We start from the raw sequence: 20,906 nt of genomic DNA, 5'->3' as shown, positions 1-20,906 counted from the left end.
CTGCTCGGTAGATGGTGCTGTTGCTTCAGCGGCCACAGCCGCTCGGTACAACTACAGCAGTCGTAGCCATCCCCTTAACAGCTTAAAACCAGGATCCAGACCCTCAGCTGGGGACTTTGGCTAAGGTTGGGGTTTTTTTTGTTTTGTTTTGTTTTGTTTTGCTTTTTTAAAAATATATATATATCATCTACGGATCTATTGTAAAATGTCATTTCTTCCAGGCTCGCAATTAATGAGGTGCTGCAGGAAGCGTTCCCAGGGTATAGATCAGAGCAGAGCTATTCTCTGGAGTGAGAGTAAAGCTCTCCTTTTCCCTTCAGTTCTTAATTTAGAGGCAAAAGCATTTTGCACAGAGATTTGGACCTGCATGCTGCTGGAAAATTGAGTGTTCAGATAAGGCGTTCTGTCAGCTTGGGGCCAAGCTATGGCATCTGAAGCTGGATCCAAGAACCTGAAGTTTCTAAGGGTTTCCTGGAGGCTTAACAAATGCAGAATCCACTTCCTTAGCTATTTGCATTTCCACGTGCATCTTTCAAGCCAGTTGCTCACCCTCACCTTCTCCTTGGGTAGGAGGGCTCAAGCAGAGAGATTGCTGCACCAGGACTTTGTTGCCTTCAATTTTCCCCTTCACTTTTCCCCTTCATCTTTCTTTGCCAGGAGCAAATGTGAACATAAAAACAAACAACCAAGATGAGGAGACTCCTCTGCACACTGTTGCGCGTTTGGGTATCCCGGAGCTCGTGGCCTTTTACATGGAACAAGGAGCGCATGTTGATGCTCTCAATGCCTACATGGAGACCCCTCTGGCCTGCGCAGCCTATTGGGCCCTTCACTATAAGGATCAAATATACAGCCCAGATCACCACCTCATCTGTCGGATGCTCTTAGACTATAAAGCTGAAGTGAACGCTCGTGATGAGGATTTCAAATCACCGCTCCACAAAGCTGCCTGGAACTGTGACCACGTCCTGCTGCATATGCTGCTGGAGGCAGGAGCAGAAGTAAACATCATGGATGTCAACGGCTGTGCACCCCTACAGTATATCATAAAAGTGACACCTGTGCGGCCAGCTGCCCAGCCTGACATCTGCTACCAGCTGCTGTTGAATCATGGAGCGGCGAGGATCTATCCTCTGCAGTTCCACAAGGTTAAGGATGGCTTTGTACAGTAGGGGTATGGGGAGAGGTGGTGACTTGAACAGGAATGGGGTGAGAGATCCAAACTTCAGGGTTTGGTGGTATCTGGATTTGCTCGAGTCTTTTAAACTGTGGGCAAAGAATATCCCAAACCTTCTGAGACAACCTGTTGTAAGAGCGGTGCCACTTAACTGAAGTGAAATTACAGTTGCTAATGCCAGAAGCCGGATCCAGATCCCATTTTTGTTCTTAACCAACCTGAAACACCAAACTCTAAATGCTGGTTCAAGCCTAATTTTTCAGAGCTGATTTACTTTCTCATTTCAGAGAACCTACATGCTTTTTTCAAACCTGGCTCTGTACAGGCTTAACTGGGTTACATGAAATCCATATTTCATGGCCTCTATCAAAGACTGGATATCAGACCAGTTGGTTCAGTTTTTCACTTCTGGCCTTTAAAAATCTATTCAAATCTATTCAGAGTGAAACGGATCTCAGTAAAGCTGTGGCTTATCCCCAGGAAATGTGAGAAATTAAGGGGAAATGCTGGGCCTGGGCTCATAGTTGGTTAAAAAAAAAAAAAAAAAGAAGAAGAAAAATAATTGCAGGATCCCTCCCAAAGAATTTCTAAATGTCTGCAAAGCCCAAGGCACTGACAGAAATAGCTGATAGACTTGTTATACCACACAACTAAATAAGCTTGCTGTAATCGGGACTTATTTTCTCTCATCCAGTGCCCTGAGCAACATCTTGCAGCTCCTCCACTGTATATGTCTAATTTTAACTAGCCAAGCAACCAGAAGCCTTTGAACAAAATGCCAAACTTTTGGCTGTGCCCTCTTGATCCCAGGATGAGCTGTCCCTGTCTGTAACGGAACAACACTTAGTCTCCTACAGCACGTTTGAGAGCCAGGTCTGGGGTCTCCTCTTCCTGCCTCCGCCTTTCTCTTGTTGCGTGGAGCGGGTGTCCCTTCCAAACCATCATTTGCCATCTGTAAAATGTGTGGGATGATATTTATGCCGGAGGGATGTTCTGCAGTTTTGCTTGTGACAGCCTGGCTACTGTGTGGGACAAAATTGTGCATCATACAGTGTGAATGCCAAGTGTTATTCCACGCATGTGAGTGACAGTAGACTTTGTTTTTTTCCTACTGGGCAGAGCAGTTGTTTCAGGGGCCTTGAGTGGCTTGGGAGTTTTACTTCTGAGCTGTGTTATCTCCCAGTCTTCCTTTAAATTTTCCTGTAACAATGCATTTTTGACTCATCTGATGGGATTTTTTCTGTTCCTATGCTGCATGACCTAGAGCAAGGCATTTGTGCATGGCTCTGCCTGGTGTCGAGTCACTCAACCTAGCTACGAACAAGTTATCTCCAGGTTCAGGTGATAAAGCTACCCCCATCTGGAGATCTAAGCCAGTAGTTCTGTACGGTGTTAAACTGGGGTGTGCGCCATGTTGCACTGAACAGTGCAGGTATGGCTTGTGTCTTTTGCAGCTCCAACTTTATCCTTCCATAATTCTTTGGCTGTGTCCATCTCAGCATGCCGTTGCCCCGTGGCAAGCATCCAGGCTAGCCCCAGCTTCTTGGTGGTGCTCATGGTCTCTGTGCATCCCGCCTGCAGGTGCTACAAGCCTGTCATTCCCACCCCAGAGCTGTGGAGGTTGTCGTCAATACCTACGAACACATCAAATCAACATCGAAGTGGAAAGCAGCCATACCTGACGACGTCTTTGAGGTAAACTCTTAATGAGTTGTTACTGAGTAAAATCCAAGCTCATTATTTGCATTCTCCATATCCAGCCACAGAAAAGTGAGAATGTTTTTAAAAGAGAAGAACGTCTCAGGGCATTTGGGACTTCCCCATTTAATGTCACACACTTGACAAAAACGTATCACTCACTGACAAAAATCATGCTTTTGAGAAATTTTCATTGCAACATTATCCTCTGGAGCATCCCCCTGTCAGGGGTGCTGCAGGAGCTCAGCTGTCCCTGCACTCAGCAAGTGCAAAGATTCTGGCTCTGATTGGTGTTTCTTCAGATCTGTCAATATGTATATTTATATTTTTTTTAAGTCAGCAAATGTTTTTAAAGTACCGTGTTACACGGGTATGACTATGTATCTTTAGGTCCTGTTGCATGGGTTGGGTTTCTGCAAGCAGGACTGGTTAGCTGCAAATATAAGGGAGAATGTAAATAAAAAAATAAGAGATCGAAGCGGAAAAGATGTTGTCAAAATGCAAAACTGTGGGACAAACTACATGCTTTGACATAATTATCCCTTTAATTCAGAAATCCTGATAGCCCCAATATTCCAGTTTAAACCTAGTTTTTTATTAATACTGGGCTTTTTCAAAATTTTCAAATCAGTAAAGTGCACCAATATCTGCTATACATTATTGGTGATATTTAGGTAACTCCATCTGTATGATAATGCAGAGTTATATAGCCTGAGGAACTGTGAGACTTTTTAGGGGGAACTGTGAGACTTTTTAGGGGTCAGATTTGTTCAGAAAAAATTAAAAGAAATCAGTCTGGGTGAACACAAAATTAAAAGTTAAAGGTCGTTTTTCACCTTAACAAGAACAATAACAAAACCAACAACAATAATAATAAATAATAATTTTTCTTCAAACAAAAAAATAAATCTGAAATATTGGAACATTCTTATTTGGAAAAGTCCACAGTTGCCCTGTTTCTTTATTGAGATTTTAATTTTTGTTGTCAAAGCTATTTGTTGAATTTGACATGAGATTGATGAAAATTCTTTGTTGACACAAATCTGTACTTTCCCATACATGAAGTGTATCTGAAAATATGTGTAACCAGATCTGTCAAGTAGCAAGATTATAAAATAAGGCCATGTCACACATAGGCACATGTATTTACCGTTTGAGTCTTTTATTTCAACATCGCTTGTAAGCGTCTGCACTTTTCTTCTTGCAGGGATGCAATATTATTTATTCTTAAAGGCCACTGGGGTGGTGAGTAAGACCAAAGCGACTTTGCCCCAGCGAGCTGATGGGTAACGCCGGTGTTACGCTGCCCTGCGATGGGGTTTAGGGGATTAACTCGCCCACGTGCGCTGACCCTGAGCTGGCTACAACCTCTCTTCGGACCAGGGCTAACACCACAGAGGAAACCTCACCTTAAATTGCTGGATATAAGACATCCCATGCCTAAAGATTTCATTGTGGTCTTTAACTTAACACTAAATATTTGAAGCAAGCATAAGAATTTTCTACAGGCGTTTGGCTAAACCAAGTCCCTGGTGCTGGATGTGCCTCCTAGGGACAGGATGGCTGCCACTGCTTTTTACCTTGTTCTGCGTGTGGGCAGGGGAAAGGGAGGGAAGGAAAACAGCCTTATAGCCCTAAAACATGCTTCTGTTGTGTTTTTTTTTACAGCAGCACCAGGATTTCTATGACTCTTTGTTCACTGTGTGCAGCAACTCACCACGGTCGCTCATGCATTTATGCAGATGTGCTATTCGGGCGATACTGTCAGAAAGGTGCCACCGAGGAGTCCCCTTGCTCTCCATCCCCCCGTCCATGAAGAAGTACTTGCTGCTGGAACCAGAAGGAATCATCTACTGAGCTGCAGCAGAGCGGGCCTCAGCGTCTCCCTTCCCGGACCCGCGCGCCTCTGCGGGGTGCTGGAGATCCAGGCATAATCCATACAGGATTTCCTGGCTCTCCTCGGAGCTGCTGTGTTTCCCTGCACTGAGGAACCACAGCTGCAGGCTGTGGGTCACGCTGGCGGAGGCAGAGCTGGAAAGGATCCCCCTTTCCCAACCCCAACAAACACAGGGGCACATACTTCCATGCTTTGTTCAGCCTAGCTTAAGCGATGCTGCTGCTGCCTTTGGTATTTTTCCGCTGCCTGCTAGATAGCATTAGATTCAAGCTGAACAACCTTTGATACTGTTTCACTGTAATTTTCTTCAGCTGTCATTTTGGGAGTAAAAGAAAGGATACCATCAGAAAATAGGACATTTATTGGCGTGACAGAAATGCTTTCCCAGAAAGAAATGGGCAAACTGCTTGGAATCATGACCGCAGACAGGATTTTAGTAGTTTCCAGATTTTCCTGTGGATTTACTCTCAATTCAGTGTTAGTTCACTGTTCACTACACCTGTCTGTATCTTGTAAAGCTTTGTCATAATAATATCTTTTTTAATTGTATGAATTTTTCCCATTATTAATCACAATATTGAAATCTGCAGCACTGAGATTTCTGTACATTGCAATTCATGCCCAGGTAGCTTTGACCAGATGTGGTCTTCATTTCTTTTCTCACTTTGACCGATGATAATTTCATGTCCTGGTGTTGAGAAATGCAGGTAGAATGGACTTGCCCCTGTAACCTGCACAGCTGTACTTATACCCATCCATATATCCCTCAGGATGGTGTTGGATGGGATCTGGGAAGAATATGAGCCCTTCTTTTTATTGACTATAAAAGGAACCCAGCCTGCTAACATGGACTGTACACCTCATTTTTTTGGCAGCTAAGCGAGGGTGAGAGGAATCCCACCTAAACTGAAAGGTGTTTCCAAGATGCAGATGTGTTGACTGTGCTGTTACAGACCTGCCCGCTCCCCTGGTTTGGAGGCCCTCTGCTTTGCGACGTGCCAGCACTGGTTTCCCTGCTCGCAGGAAACCTTTACTCCTGACCAAGCTACCATCTCCAGGATGGTAGGAAGATGAAATGAGGCGCAGAGGCACATCACACACAAAGTAGCCCAAAACAAGGGCAAGTGTGGGATCTGACCTACAGATAAAAACCATTTTTCTTCCTTTTTTTTTGGTTTGATGCAACCCATCTGGGCTGTTCCACTTTTTTTAGACCCTGACAACTCTGGGCTCTGTTGAAAGGGAGGTGTGCAATGCCCACCGTTGGGAGCCAGTCACTCCTGGCTTCTCATTGCATCTCTGGCTGTGAAGCTGTCAGTCCTCATCATTATTATTATCTCTTTGCAAGACAGCCCACAGCACATTAGGCTTTTCCCAGCTGGAGCGGCCAAGCTGTTCAGTGTCTCTATGTCTCGCAAAGTGGCAATAACAGCACTTGAGGAAATGTGCAGATTGTTTAGTGTTATAAATCCCTTTGCTTTCTTTTCATCTCAGTTTTCATGAATCAAAGTTTGTACGTTGTGTTAGGAGAGAACCCAATGCATAGCTCTGTTTATGTTTAGCTAGACAGCAACTTAGATTGCCATTTAACAGTTTCCAGTGCCAGTGGAGAATTTCAAAGACAACACAGACCATGAGAAAATGCTTTCTCATATGAATGAAGTTGTAATATAGATCCCGATACTTCACTAAACTGCTGAAAGATTTCTACAGACTTGCAGAGGTATGTCTGTCAGAGACACTACAGTAGTTTACAGGGGAGAATGATCAGGATCTGGGGCAATTTGTCGACAGAAAAATCTGCTTGAGGCAGTTCCAGGTCGATGGGATCCACTGAGGAAAACCAGTGAATTTGGAAGGATGGAGAAAGCTTAGGTTATCTAAACCCAACGCTTTTCTAGGCAATGTATCTATGTGAGTCAGGCATGAGGAAGAGGATTTGCAAACTGGTCAAGGCAAGAAAATGTTTGTTGCTCTCTGAACAGTCTGACAATGGGGCAAGCTGGATAGTCCAGAAGAGACAGATGGAGGTAGCCGATTTTAATGGGAACACATCCCCACGCTGGCTGCTTCTGGAAGTGAAATTCTGCATCTGGAAGAGGGAGGTTTAAGGCAGAACAATAGCATCGTTTTTGGACCTGTCGTAGTCAGGACTCCCTTGCTGAGAGAGAAGAAAAAAGGCTGTCACCAGTGTTCCTAAATTCCCTCTGATCCTCCCCCTGTGCAGTGAACACGCTTAATTTTTATTCTGTGGGCACCCAGCCTCACTTCTAAGCTTTGTACCAAGCAGGTGCCAGATTATAGCCATTGTGGTATCTGACAGGGAGCACAGTGGGATCAGGCTGATTATAGTCATAGGAATTTGCAAGCTGTTAAAAACACTGGAGAACATCCCTACCACAGAAAAAAAAAAAAAAAGACCCGATTGATGCACTTTAATTGCTTCTGCTGTTGGAATTAGAAAGACCAACAGTAAGCAAACCTTATTATTTGTTACCTTTTAGCATTTCTTTGGGTTTTTTCTCTTACTGTACTCTATTCCCATGCACCAGATGGAGTTGCTCATATGAGGCATGGGGGTATCTGATAATAAGCTCATCATTTATTAAATTTATGGCATGCACAGTCTTATTATTCTGACTTAGTGTAGATGCCTTGAAATTTCATACTGTCATATAGCTCCCGATCATGCTTTTGTATTTTCAAAGCTGCTACAGATTGGATGGCTGCAGGTGGAAATAATGAGAGGCTGAGTTGTCACCCCTACACTGCAAGTTTGAACCTAGTCGTGACCTAAAATGACAGAAAATTGTTTTCAGGGTTGTTTGGTGTCTTCTGTGAAATGAGTTGCTTTTTGGCATTTGGCTTCTTAGTAGAGATGTAGCCATGTTTGAGACATTTCCATTGCATTTCACAGCCTATTAGAATATTTAAAGCCCAGATGGGTACAAAGAATGAACTGTCCTTTCCCACTGGCAGCGCTTTCCCACAGCTCCCTTAATGACTTCTCAGTGGACAACAATCAGATTACATTTTTTGGTCCTTATGCTTTTTAAGAGATGTATATGAAGAGATGTTCTTAAGCCGCATGCATTGTTGACAAAAGATATTATCTCATCTGTGAACATAGAGACACTCTGCATGTTTTTGTGGGCCAGTGCAGACCCATAATTCAGCTCCTCATGGAAATATAGACATCCACTTTGTAAAGTGCTCTTGCAATAATTTTAAACCTAGCCCCTGATGTTTGATTGGATCCAGCTTGACTCAAAACTCCAATAATTTATCTACAGAGAGTACGTAGGTAAAACTGAAGTCTTAACAGTGTCCAGGACTGTATTTTCCTGCAAAACCTTTAAATGTGTATTCATATTTGGTCAGCCTTTAGATGCTAGGGCAATGAGCCCAAAACAGGATGGCTGGTTCAGCTCTCCAACACTGCTGCTTGTCCTGCCGGCCCAATGCTAAGAGCAGAAGCCAGAGACCGCAAAGCAGCAACTGAGGACACTGGAAGAGGAGGCAGTAAATGTTGACCAGTTCCTCCTCAGCCTTCAGCCAACATGTATTTAAAGCCTCCACTACTCGTCCTTGAGACAGGCTAATTTCCCAGTGCTGCTGGTGGCAGGAGGGGAAGGATGTATGCTCAGCTGCCTCCTACTTCGTGCAGTGGTATCAAGACCATACGGGTTGCACAAGGCTTGGGGATGTGATATGTAGGTCTTCTCTCCACAAAGGTGGCTTTGGATAAGTATTGACAACTGTCCACGTACAGGCTGGTCCCAGAGTGTGATATCTATTTTGTTAATGTGCTCATTACTGGTACTTTAGGACCATACTCAACACTCAGTGTGACCCACCTCAACTCCAAAAGCAAAATCCCCGATGAAGAGTCTATTGCTTGGCTGAACGGAAGCAGTACTCAGGCTCGGGACCTCCAGCACAAGGAGATGCTGGTTCCACATCCCTTGCTCCTCCCATAATGAACAGCATTAAGATGAGTTTGCATTATAAAGAGAAAAAAGTTCAAAGCACAGACCAAAATAGAGGGCCTTGGGGCCACCTGGCACAGGCAGCCAGGATCTCCGTGTCTTTCTGCCCTTGGCATTTAAAAAGCTGTCAGAGGAAGGGGATGGGTTGCCTGAGCCCCTTTTCATGCTGTTACATGGCATTGTCATGGCATTGTCACCAGGGCTGCGTGGAGGATGATGAGGCTGTCTGCATCATTTTGTAAGGTTTTGGACCAGAACTCCTGACTACATGAAAGCACAATGGTGTTGAAATGCCCATTTTGGTTCTGGCAGCTCTGCATGGGTCTGTGCACGCGTTGGCATGTGTGTGCATCAGCAGGCGTGTGCATGTGTGAGGAGACTTGCAAAGATATCCCGGTCAAAAACTTTGATCTGGTTTCAATCAGTTTTTCAACCCAAAATCAGGGTATCAGAGCTGAAACCAATAAATTCCCATAAGCATTTTGGCTTCAATGAAATTTTACTTATTCAGAACCACTTACCATCTTGAAAAACCATTTGTCTTCTTTCTGTGGGTCAATATCTTACAGCCTATACACCAGTTTTGACAGAATCAAGTTAACTGCTGTGATCATGAATTTATATAAATCTCCCAGACTGAGCAAGACTGACAGCTATTTTCATAAAATGTCATGAACAAAAATATTTGGGGATAGGGGAAAAGGTCTGGTCTGCACTGAAAGATGACAGCTTTGCTTTTAGCTGCAAGCACTGCTGGATCAATTAAAATGATCACAGGGGCTCGACTCATTCATATTTGAGGAATGTCCTTTGAAAATGCGCTAATGCTTTTGGCAGCAGATTTTGCTCATGGGACAAGTACCTTTAAATTAAACATACAAGAGTTCAGTCTTTAAGATTGGAAGGAAGATTGAAACCGTCTGGGGTGGCCTATGCTATTATGTACCTTTATTAAACTCTGAGAAGGCAAAGAGGCATGCCAGCTTTTCAGCACATCAGAAGGTTAGCAGGGCCCTTGAAGGGCTGCTGCTGCTTTTCTGAAATGCTACAAGATACAGATGGGTCGGACACAGCAATATTTCCATTTGCTTTCAAGGTATGGCAGTAGAATTTCCCTGTACTTCCTAGGGTTTGCTCTTCTACTAAATGACAGTGCAGAACGTGCTATTAGCAGAGATGCGAAAGCCTAGCTAGCGCCTGACACTTTAACCTTCCCAAGAATTACATTAAAGTAGTGGAAAGATCTACCACAGGCTCTATTTGTAGAACGGCAGGGACCTCTGGTGCAGCAGACGAGTGGGTCAGGAAAGATTGCTATATACAGCAACAGTCAGATGAAATTGGTTGGCTGCTCAGAAATTTGTGTCAGGCTATTTCTCCAAATGCATCTTAAGCTTCGTAAGACACAAAGCGGAAAGGTGACGATAGCTATCACGCATTCCAATGACCTGTTCAATTTTAATACACAGTTAGCATTGTCGTAGCATGTGGCAGCTGCGTGTTGCCCTTTACCTTGCACAGGCCCCCTATGGAGTGCTGCTAAATTACAATTAAGGCGTTTGAAACAAGGACAGGAGGGCACGTGGTGATTTTTACACCCCTGATGAACCATTTCGTTCTGTTCGTTCAAGCTGGGGCTGGCTAGGGATGCTGGTATCAGCCTTTTGCCTAGTGCTGGAATCCCACCACATTTTAGACTTGTAACAGCGCAATTCATACAGGTGCTTACGCTGTGGGTACTGCAGTCAGCACTGAGTTAGATTATGTCATTAGTAACCGTCAGTGGGGAGTTGCACTGCCTCTGTACAGCCATAAGCTTGCTGGCTATTTGTGGGAGGGAAGGGGGTCGAATCCAGACAATAATTGGGATTTTTACCTATTCCTGGTAACCCTACAAAAACCACTAGTTGGTCAGGGACTAAGAATAAATAAACTGCTAAGGTCTGAGGAAAAAGGTGCGGGAAGAGAAGAGCAGCTCTACTTGCGGAAAGTTTTCTTTATAATTACCCACTATAAAGGAGGGGACAGAATTGTGTGCCCTATAAATCTATGGGCATTGGCTCACGCAGTACGAAAATGCAGGCGTTGCCGAAGGGCAAGGCAGTGCCTGGGCTGACTACAAGCACACAGTGTGCTGGAGAGCACAGGCGAAGAGACATCACTGCGGGCAGGGCAAAGCCATTTCATGACAAAAAAGCAATACAGGTATTTTAACATCCATGCAGAGTAAAACTGACCCTAAAGACCCAGCTGCAGCGAAGTCCGTTGAATTACATCTACCTCCCAAAGTGGAGCCAACCCTTTGGTGAGGCTGTCCTGCTGTTCCCAAGCTCACTGCAGGGGAGAAGGTGTGTGGCTGCCCTGATCTCAAGGGCACGTTGTCACCCTCTGTCCATGGTGAGCACTCTTCTTGGTGTCAGCAGCTCTGAACTATACCTGGCTGGATATCTGGACCCCAGTCTGTCATCTGAGTCCATTTCTCCCACAGCCCTGCCCTTCCCTCCATCATAAATTGACAGAATTTCAGTGATTTCTTTCTCTTTTTCCCACCTTATAGCATTTTTTCTAGCTTTTGTTTGGGATGATTTTTTTGGTACAATGAAGGGAGTTTGTCCCAGTTAAAAATAATCTGAAATGAGTTGCACAGGCACCTGCATACACACAGAACAACATGCCATGAACAAGGTCAAACTCTTCTCAACTAAAGGAGCTTTGACCAGCTGGAAAGCAAAGAAGTAATACATTTTTAGATGTAATATTTGGGTTTTATATGTCAGTCCACTCATGGTGTAATTTGCAGCTGGTGGGTAGATGGAGTACAGTATGTACCACAGCATTGCCCCAATCTTAAAGGTCTCTAATGCAATCAAGCCTGGTGTGACCTGCAGAATATGCAGCATTCCAGTCTAAAACTGAGACCCAATTGCCTTACTATTTTTGGTGGATTAATTTAGAAATATTTTGTAGGGAACTAAAGAAGTTCCTGTGTTAAACCCTACAAATTATTTTGGGAACTTTTAGTTCTTCCCAGTCCTGTTGTTTAGAATAATATATGCATAGTATTTCAATGTTTTCCTGGATGTACGCTCCAGCACTCAGGTGTTCATCTTGGGAGGGTGAGTGGAGCATCCAGCAAGGGCAGCAAGCACCAGCTGCCTGGGGCTGTGCCCCGCTGGGCGGCTGGATTATCCCGAGGATACAGATGGGAGAGAGCAGTGTGCCCTCCCTTCCCCGGCTGTGTAACCTCTGGCACGTGACTTGGTGCCTGATCCCCACTGCTACTCCGTCACTGCACCTTCTTTCAGCAAGGATGGCAGAGCTGCTACCCCTCTCTGCTCCCCTGCAGTTCTGTGGGCTCGTGCCTCCCTCCACGGCGTCTGGATTTCCTAACCCATAGCAACCCACTTACCCAGCCTGCTGGAACAAAGTCTTCAGTCAAATGCCCCTCACTCATATGGCGGGCGTGTTGAAACCCAAACGCTGGATGGATTTTGGGGGGTGGGCAGTGTGCCTTGCCTTGCTCAGCACCAGCGGAGGCGAGCTGTGCTCACACATTTCATCTGCCACCACGGTGGGAGGTTCCTACCCTGTAATCACGAACATGGGAGAGACTCCTTGCCCTGCCAGCTTTCCCTGAAATCAAATTCTGCAACCTTTAGTGGCGTGGGAGGAATTACAAGCCAGCGACCTTGGCTTCTAATGACACGAGGACTTTCTAGAGATCTGAGGTTTATCAGCAAAGCCCCTGTCCATGAAGCCGTTTATCTCTGGCAGCTTCTTTTCACGCTGGTGGAGCAGTGGTTGCACCCTGCCCTGGCCAAGCCAGTTCAGCATGGGTGGGTGGAAAAGGGCAGATGTGGCAGCGAGCTGTGCAGGGGAGATGTAGGAGCTTAGCTGATCCGAGTGGTGGTGGTGGGGAAGAACTGAGGGAAATAGGGGAGAACTGGCATTAGAATTCGAAGTGATATTGTAGATTTTCACAGGGTGAAAACTGAGTGTCTCAATAAATCTGTGAGAGTGGTCATACACATCCGGAGGTGAAGTCCAACAGCGAACTAGAAAAAGAAAAAAACTAACCCAATGGAAACCAAAAAGATTAAACATTGTTTATTTAACAGCAAGAATCAGCATTTTGAGGGCTGTGAACTTTGACTTGTGATACTTGAAGCTGACAAGGTCATTTCGAACACAAGACTCTCCATTTGGTCACAGTCAACATTTCTGTGTGCTTGTGCCCACCAGGCACACCCTGGAAGGACTCACAAGCCACCAGCGTGGGCTGCAGCCCCTCTGTGGAGAACAGCTTCCCACTGCAGTGACTGCAAGTTCAGGGCAAACCCAAAACGTCTCCTGCGCTTGTACTCAGGGCCAGCTGAGGACTCTCAGGGGGACCTTAACAACGGGCAAACAAACAGGCGGATACACAACCCCATCCCAGACAGACATTGGCACTAGCAAGCTTTGGATGGAGGCATCCGAGACACCCTGACACGGCTGTGCGGAGCCTCTGTAACCCAACTCTCCTACTTTTCTTTCCATCTGGTTGAAATTCCACTGGTACCTGGCATGGTGTACTACAACCATCACGGTCCCCTCTTGTGGGGCACCTCACGCAGTAGCCACACAACTCTGTGCTTCAGGGGTGTGCACTCGCTGTCCCCTTAAGGTCTTTGTCCCTTTTCCATCCTCTCAAGAGCTTTGACAGAGGGTTGGTTCTGCCTGGAGAAGATCAAGAAGGAGGGCTCCTTCTTCAGCTGAGCAGGATACACTATCCGCTGTCACCCGGCCATGCCGTGAGGGTGGGGAAGTTTGCTATTAAATGGCACCGGGTCCTGCCCGGTCGCTGGCAGCCACTAGAGCACAGGGAGATCTGCCCTTTCTGATGCAGGGCAGGGAGAGGGGCAGAGAGGCAGCCCTGGCTGCCCTTCATTTTCAGGTGACCTGGGTGCACTGGTGAGGTGGTGAGTAGCCACCGGCAGGCAGGAGAGAACTGCAGGCATTGCCTGGAACAGACTCGAACACAGGCTTGAACTTTGACGCTGCTCCTTCCAGCAGCCTTGAAAGGGAGGGAGAGAGCGGTGGCGTGACCAGCCCAGGCGGCTCTCGCTGACTCGACATAAACATGTTTTTAATCTCCCGGTGGAGCCGGTGGGGAACACGCTGTCCCCGTGGGTTCCCTGCCTCTTGCTCGGGAAGCTGCCAGAACAACTCCAAGAGGCACCGCTGCTTCCCATGGCCCCCAGCCCCGACCGGAGGAGGCCATGCTGTATACCTACCCAGTGTTTGTCCTTAAAAAAAAAGAAAAAAGAGGAAAAAAAAAGAAAAAAAAAGGATGGAAAGCTGTAAGCAGAACAAAAGAGCCAGCAGTGAACAACTGAACAGCAGCTACATGTTTCCTGAAGGGCATTTTTAAGGTTTATAATCGTTCCCTCCTTATTTACAGCACTGCTTTGTGTCCTTTTATCTAGCACTAGCTGCCAGGCTGCCCTCTGCTTAAACCAAGCTATTCACGTCCAAGTGTCTGGAGCTACACTGACTATGGGAGGCAAGCTTAGCTTTTTCAGGCTCCCAGCCCCAAACAGCTGGAATAATCTTCCAGCCGTATTGAAGCAGCCCCTCACATTGTTCAGGGTTTGGACACTCTTAATCCTTTTTTTTTTAAAAAGCCTCAGCTGTGTGAAATGAGCACAGGCTGTGGCTGGTCTCTGTTGTGTGTCGTAGAAGAGTCCTGTCCTCCAGGTGCAGGTGAAGCCCCTTTATCCCAGCCAAGCTCTCGGTGGCCGGGCACACAAGGACAAACTGCCCTCTTTGCGGACAGGGACAGACTTGCTCCTCAAAGCCAACAGCAGGTCTGTACCCAGACTTCCTCAGCATGGACCTGGGCTTCTGGTCTCACCTGGTTTGAACAGAAAGGCTGAGAACTAATGTCCTTCTGGTCTGGAGTGTTTAGAGCTCAAGGTGTTCTGGAATACTGGTTGTGCTGCCTTGGATAAGGGTGATGGGGCTGAAGCAAGGGCTGTCATCCAGTCCAGTGCTTTTAAATTGGTCCTATGTGCATATACACATTTCTGTTCAATGTATCTTGAATGTCTAAATGTATGTCACATATGCCTCTTCCGCCCCTACATATGTCACTTGATCATAAATTCTTCCAGCACAACATGTGCCATCTTGCAGAGCATATGGCAGGTAACACCGTGAAGCCCGCCTCTTGTCTGGTCTTGCACTCTGAAGGAGTTAAAAATTAATTTACTTCTTGCCTTATAAAGACCTTCAGGAATGTATGTGTCTCCTCTACCGACCAACAGCTCAAACCATTTGTCCACAATTCACTGGTGTCAACAGGAAGCTTGTCATAGATTTCAGTGAGAGTGGCGTGAGGCCTAAAAATGAATGCTTACTATTCTGTTATTTATCATTTACATTGATTAATTGGTTGATCACACATCGTATTACACTTTTTTATTGCTTGAAAAAGAAAATAAAAGGTTGGAATGTGTTAGAACCCTGATACAGAAAGAACAGTGTTAGCTATGGAAAGTGAAATTACATCAGCAGAAGTTCTCAGGCAAGCTTATAGACAACCTGTTGATCCATTACCTATATTCTGTATTCTATACCCATACTCTATGAAAATAAGAACGATTAAGTAACCACTTCTGGAAAACTTATCTTAAAGAAAACTTTTATAAGTGAAAGCTTAACATAATATACTCCAATCTACTTCTATTCTGCTGGAAATGTTCATACTTCTTTTAAAAAACAACCTTCTAGTGTTAATACAGTTTAAAGAAATGGTGAAGAGCCTTTATTTTAGCCCTTCATTGTCAACAGCTTTGCTGGAATCTCCTTTCTGTTGTTATGAAATGAAATCCTGCCCCACTGAAAGTGCGTGCTGTTGAGGACAGACCTTCTCCCCCAAAACTCTCATTTCCTATAGCAGTGGGTGTGTTTATTCTTGGGAAGAAATGGGAGGATCTGCAGTTATTCTCTACTCTGACTGATTGCAATGGTGCAGATTTAAAGTCAAGACACATCCTCTCCCGTATCATCAATACTCACAGATGGAGAATATCATCCTGCTGCAGAGCAAAGGAGAAGGCAAGGACAACTCTTTGGAGAAGGATGAAAACATCTCCTTCGGTCAGCCCTGAATACTAATCTCTGTAATATAATTTCCAGGGTCTGCCTGCATCAATTTATGGTACTCCAGGGAGCAGCTTTGCCATTTCTCCAGCTGTTCTGACATGGATGTCATTCAAGAGACAGAAGCCTGGGAATATGCAGAAGGTCCTATGATTTTTATTGTTCTTTTTTCTCAAGTGAACCAATCATCCTTGAAAAAAGTTCAAATTATTTTGGAAGGGTGATATGCCTCTGAAGCACTGTTCCCATCCTTCAGCTACAGAAGAAACACTCAAAGCGTGCAGTCTGGCACCAGCAACAGGAGTAGGAACAAGAGAGGAACGGGAGGACAAGGCCACAGAGGCAAAGCTCATGAAGTGATCGGGACCAGCAGAAGGCTTCTGGGCATCTCCACAAATAACATGGAAAATGAAAACTTAAGCGTGTCCCCAGTCAGAGTTCGAAAAGGAAGCTTTCTTCATCATGTATTTATGTAAAACCTGAGGCAAAGTTGATTAGAAACAAAGGAGAGTTGTCCAGTGAGTTCAGAGGGTTTTATAACAGGCCCTAACTAAGCACAAACAACTGCTTCTGTGTCAACACAAACGAAATTTTATGCCTGAGCAAACAGCTCCCTATGGTCTGTGAAGCAACGGCACATACCTGTTAATACCCAGAGTGGTATAAACCATCTGATCCACCCCTGCACGAAGGTTGAATTCCTCCAGTAATACCCTTTGTAAGCAGGGGAGTGGCGCTGGGTCACCAATACCCTTTGCAATGCACGTTATTCATCAGGCTGCATGCTACAGTGATTGGAGGAAAGGACAAGTATCCCTGCCAGGTATTCCAACCTGTTTGCCAGTTAATTTGTTAAAAATCAACCAGGAGTGTTGTGGATGGTAAAGCCTCCAGAAAAAAAGAGAAAGCCACGAACACAAACAGTCAGAAAAGGGCTTTCAATGCATCTGATTTCTCAATATGCCTCATGGTATTAAACAACCAGCATCAGTTACAGTTAGCTACTAATTTTTTGCAAAAGGCCTGCCCAGTTAGCAAGTTTATTGCTATTTGGGTAAGGAGGAGTAAGCATGGCTCAGACAGAGCTCTCGGGTTCTTGTGCTGTGGGGTGCAGAGCCCCAAGTGATGAGCCTCCTGCTGTCTCCTGTGGTCGTGTGGCACCGTGGCCAGTCCCAAACCCAGAGACCTGCAATGCTGGGAAATGCACCGGGGCAGCTCCGGGCTGACACAGCTTCTGTTGGCAGCCAGCGGGGTTCCTCTGCTATGACCCCATTGGTGGTTGTTGCAAGATAAATATTGTCTGGGATTTTCCATTATCTATCCACCCTGGTCAGCAATGACACAGCAGTGACGTTGTTTCGAGCTCTGTATTTCCAGCCTCCCACAACCACCCAGAATTAGTAAGGGGACTTGAGTCATTTACCTAAACATAAATGTTCACTGATACTTGAGAAAGCCAAGAGCATCCGTACAAGGTATTTGCTATGGGATTGGCAGACGTGACAAAAGACCTGTGGAAGATCTCTGTTCTGGAGTGACAGATGAGAAACAAGCAGAGTACTCCAGGGTTCCTCATATAGCAGCGGGTGTCTATATTTAGGTAACTGGATTAGCTGGGAGCCAGCTCACAGCTGAAGCCATCTAAATGCAGGTGCCTACATGTGCCCCAGGTGTCTACAGTCTCATTACAGTCAGCTGAACTCTGCCATTGAAGACGGGAGAGCTGCTCAGCTGGCCAGAAGTAGGTGTCTGCTTCAGAAGGAGCTGATAGCTTTCTGGGGTCCTCTGGATATATCAATTCTGGTCACTAGAGAGGGAGCTTAGATATCCAACTCACACGTCAGCCCATACATACAGGCGTGTACGTAGTGTCATGATAAGGTTTTGTACTTGGTGTGCTGAATCCCATGCCGAGGTTCTCAGTTTTCAGGCTCAGTCCCCTAATGCAACGTAGTACAGAAAGCCTGACCTATTAACAACAATGAAAACAATCATCTTTTTTCACTTGATTTTCTTATTCAAGCCTTTCAGACAGGGCATATCTGGATGTATCATATCAATGTAACTTAAAGTATGGCTGTCCAAAACTAGAAACTCTCTGTCACCTTCCAGGAGGATTCTCTGCAGCCCCAAATGGTGGGCATGGCGGTCACTCTTCTTGCTGTGTTTCACACGTTGCAGGTCTGTCTGGGTTTTCAACGGAACGTGACTCCAGGAAGGCAGCGTGATGCTCATTCCTCAAGGCTCTTCCTCTCACATAGCAGGAAATCAGGTAGGTCCTTTCTTGTCTTGCCTCTTCCTGCTAGGAACTGCAAAGCAAGGGAGTGACAGGAAAATCTGTGCTAATTCTATGTGGGCCAATTTGTTGCACTCTGTTTCAGTTTTCTTTCACAGCTGCCGAAGGAATATTGAGGAGGGTTGGTGAGGAACAACTCTTGATAGCCCATATGTATTTTTCCACTTATATAAAAATTACATTATTAAGAGGCCTCAGGATGTTCTGAAGACACAGGACTGTGTTCTAGCCTTGTGCTGTGCCATCCAGCATTGGAGACGGCAGGGAAGAATTCAGACTGCCCATGGGGATTTTCTACCCTTTCCACCTTATGAGGTGAGTGGAGAGAAGCAGGAGTGACTGAGACTGCTCACAGGGGTGTCCTGCTTTCTCTTTGCTGACTGCAAGGAGGAGCAGCATCTGGCCACGTACTGAGTCAGTCATTCTGTCTTGAATGTGCATGCCAGGACAGACGTGCTAAGCCACCTTAGGGCCTGTAATACAGGATTGGGATGTAGCATCTAAAATTATGTCGTCAGCTTTTGGGGAATGCAAACCCAAAGATGTTAACCTCGAAGTGTACCCCTTCCTCTTCACTATCCCCACCCCCTCAAATTAGCTGAGCTGGGAGATCATAAACTGCGAAGTTCTACCTTCTGTTTGCCAAAACCGCTCAAGAATTTAAAGGCAGATGGCTGAAAGTAACCTCACAACCACAGGTTCTCAAGGTGGACCTCAACCACCCTGATATTTGCTGGAAAGGCAATACAGCCGGGCACACACCGTCCAGGAGGTTTTTGCAGACCATTCATGATAACTTTTTGACACAGGTGGTGGAGGAGCCAATGAGGAGAGGTGTGCTGCTGGACCTTGTAGTAACAAACAAAGAAGGATGGGTTGGGGATGTGAAAGCTGGGGGCAGCCTTGGCTGCCACAGCCATGAGATGGTGGAGTTCAGGATCCTGTGTGGAAAAAGCAAGGTAAAAAGTAGGATTACAACCCTGGACTTCAGGAGAGCTGACTTTAGTCTCTTCAAAGACCTACTTGGAAGAATCCCATGGGTGAGGGCTCTAGAAGGTAGAGGGGTCCAAGAGAGCTGGTTAATATTCAAGCACCACTTCCTCCAGGCTCAAGATTGGTGCACCAGTACAGGTTAGGGATTGACCTGCTGGAAAGCAGCTCTGCAGAAAAGGACCCGCGAGTCCTGGTGGACAACTAGTTGACCATGAGGCAGCACTGTGTCCTTATGGCCAAGAAGGCCAATGGTATCCTGGGATGCACTAAAAAAAGTGCGGCCAGCAGGTCAAGGGAAGTTATCCTCCCCCGCTACTCTGCCATGGTGAGGCCACATCTGGAGTACTGTGTCCAGTTCTGGGCTCCCCAGTTCAAGAAAGGCAGGGAACTACTTGTAGAGAGTCCAGCGGAGGACTACAAAGATTATCAGGGGTCTGGAGCACGTCTCTTATGAGGAGAGGCTGAGAGACCTGTGTGTGTTAAGCCGGGAGAAGAGAAGACTGAGAAGGGATCTCATCAATGCTTATAAATACCTAAAGGGCGAATGTCAAGAGGATGGGCCCAGACTGTTTTCAGTTGTGCCCAGCAACAGGACACATGGTAATGGGCACAAACTGGAACACAGAAAGTTCCATCTGAACATGAGGAAAAACTTCTTTACTTTGAGGGTGAGAGAACACTGGAACAGGCTGCCCAGAGAGACTGTGGAGTCTCCTTCTCTGGAGATATTCAAAGGCCGCCTGGACACAATCCTGTCCAGGTGAACCTGCTTCGGCAGTGGGGTTGGACTAGATGATCTGTAGAGTTCCCTTCCAACCCCTACCATTCTGTGATTCTGTAATTCTTGGAGGTTATAGCCTGATCCTCTCAAGTCATCATCACTGCTGTAAGGGGAAAAAAAAAGTATCTATTTTTCCAGTCCTGTAGTGTTTCTTATCAAAGGTAGCAAAGCTTGTTTTGTAATAATGCTATGGGAAGGACATTATTGCATGCTAAGGGCAAAGTCTGATGGATTTGAAAGCTTGGTTAAGTGATAGGAAAAAGATGATAATGAACAACCGCTTATCAAGGCTCCAGGAAGATTAATCTGGACGTGTGCCCAAGGCACCAGTAACAAAATCAGTGTACACGTTTTAGCTAACGATCTGGAAGAGAAAACATGGGGTGCTTCAGCGTGGTTTCTGTTGACATAGGAAATTGGCTTTGTAAGGTCCTGATCAGAGGGCAAAGGGGGGAAGTGCAACATCTGCTTATCTCCTGTGAAACCAGAATGCCTTTTAGCCATGAGTAAACCTGCTGATGTCAGTGAACCTCTGACGCGCTAGAAGGCAGCCAGTCCTGGTACCTCCGGTGCTTTGCTGAATCAGGAGCCGGGTGTGTGGCCTCTGTCACTGGCTGGGTTTGTGCGGGGGAAGATAAAAAAAACAAAACAACATTTCAACTTCTGGCGCCTTCTGGACTGCAGAAGCTCGGCTGGAACTGATGGCCCTGTGTGCAGTGTGCTGCGGGGAGACCGTGTTGCCTGCGGGGGCCATGTGCTCGACACGGGACCGCACAGCAAGTCAGGTACAGCCCTGATGCACCTGTGGCATGCCCATCTCCCATGTGCGGTGGGTACATCTCCCAAGCCTGCCGTGGATGAGGTATAGAGTGCACATATACATATTTCTGCTTGGAAAACCCGAGGGGAAATGGGCTAATCCTGTGTCT

The 20,906-nt window shown here is 46.0% G+C and overlaps 1 protein-coding gene across 1 annotated transcript in view; it reads left to right on the top strand.

The window, feature by feature from the left end:
• Positions 1–4,732, top strand: part of ASB4 (ankyrin repeat and SOCS box containing 4) — a 10,919-nt gene extending 6,187 nt beyond the window's left edge. The window contains exons 3-5 of the mRNA XM_009895342.1: positions 658–1,148; positions 2,759–2,872; positions 4,544–4,732. Of these exons, the coding sequence (XP_009893644.1) occupies positions 658–1,148; positions 2,759–2,872; positions 4,544–4,732 (794 nt within the window). The remainder of the gene's footprint in view (positions 1–657; positions 1,149–2,758; positions 2,873–4,543) is intronic.
• The last annotated feature ends 16,174 nt before the right edge of the window (positions 4,733–20,906 follow it).

The sequence above is a fragment of the Charadrius vociferus genome, unplaced genomic scaffold (genome assembly GCF_000708025.1).
Source record: "Charadrius vociferus isolate BGI_N301 unplaced genomic scaffold, ASM70802v2 scaffold31, whole genome shotgun sequence".
NCBI lineage: Eukaryota > Metazoa > Chordata > Aves > Charadriiformes > Charadriidae > Charadrius > Charadrius vociferus.
The sequence above is the reverse complement of the archived record's forward strand: the minus strand, read 5'-3'. Positions and strand labels throughout refer to the sequence as shown.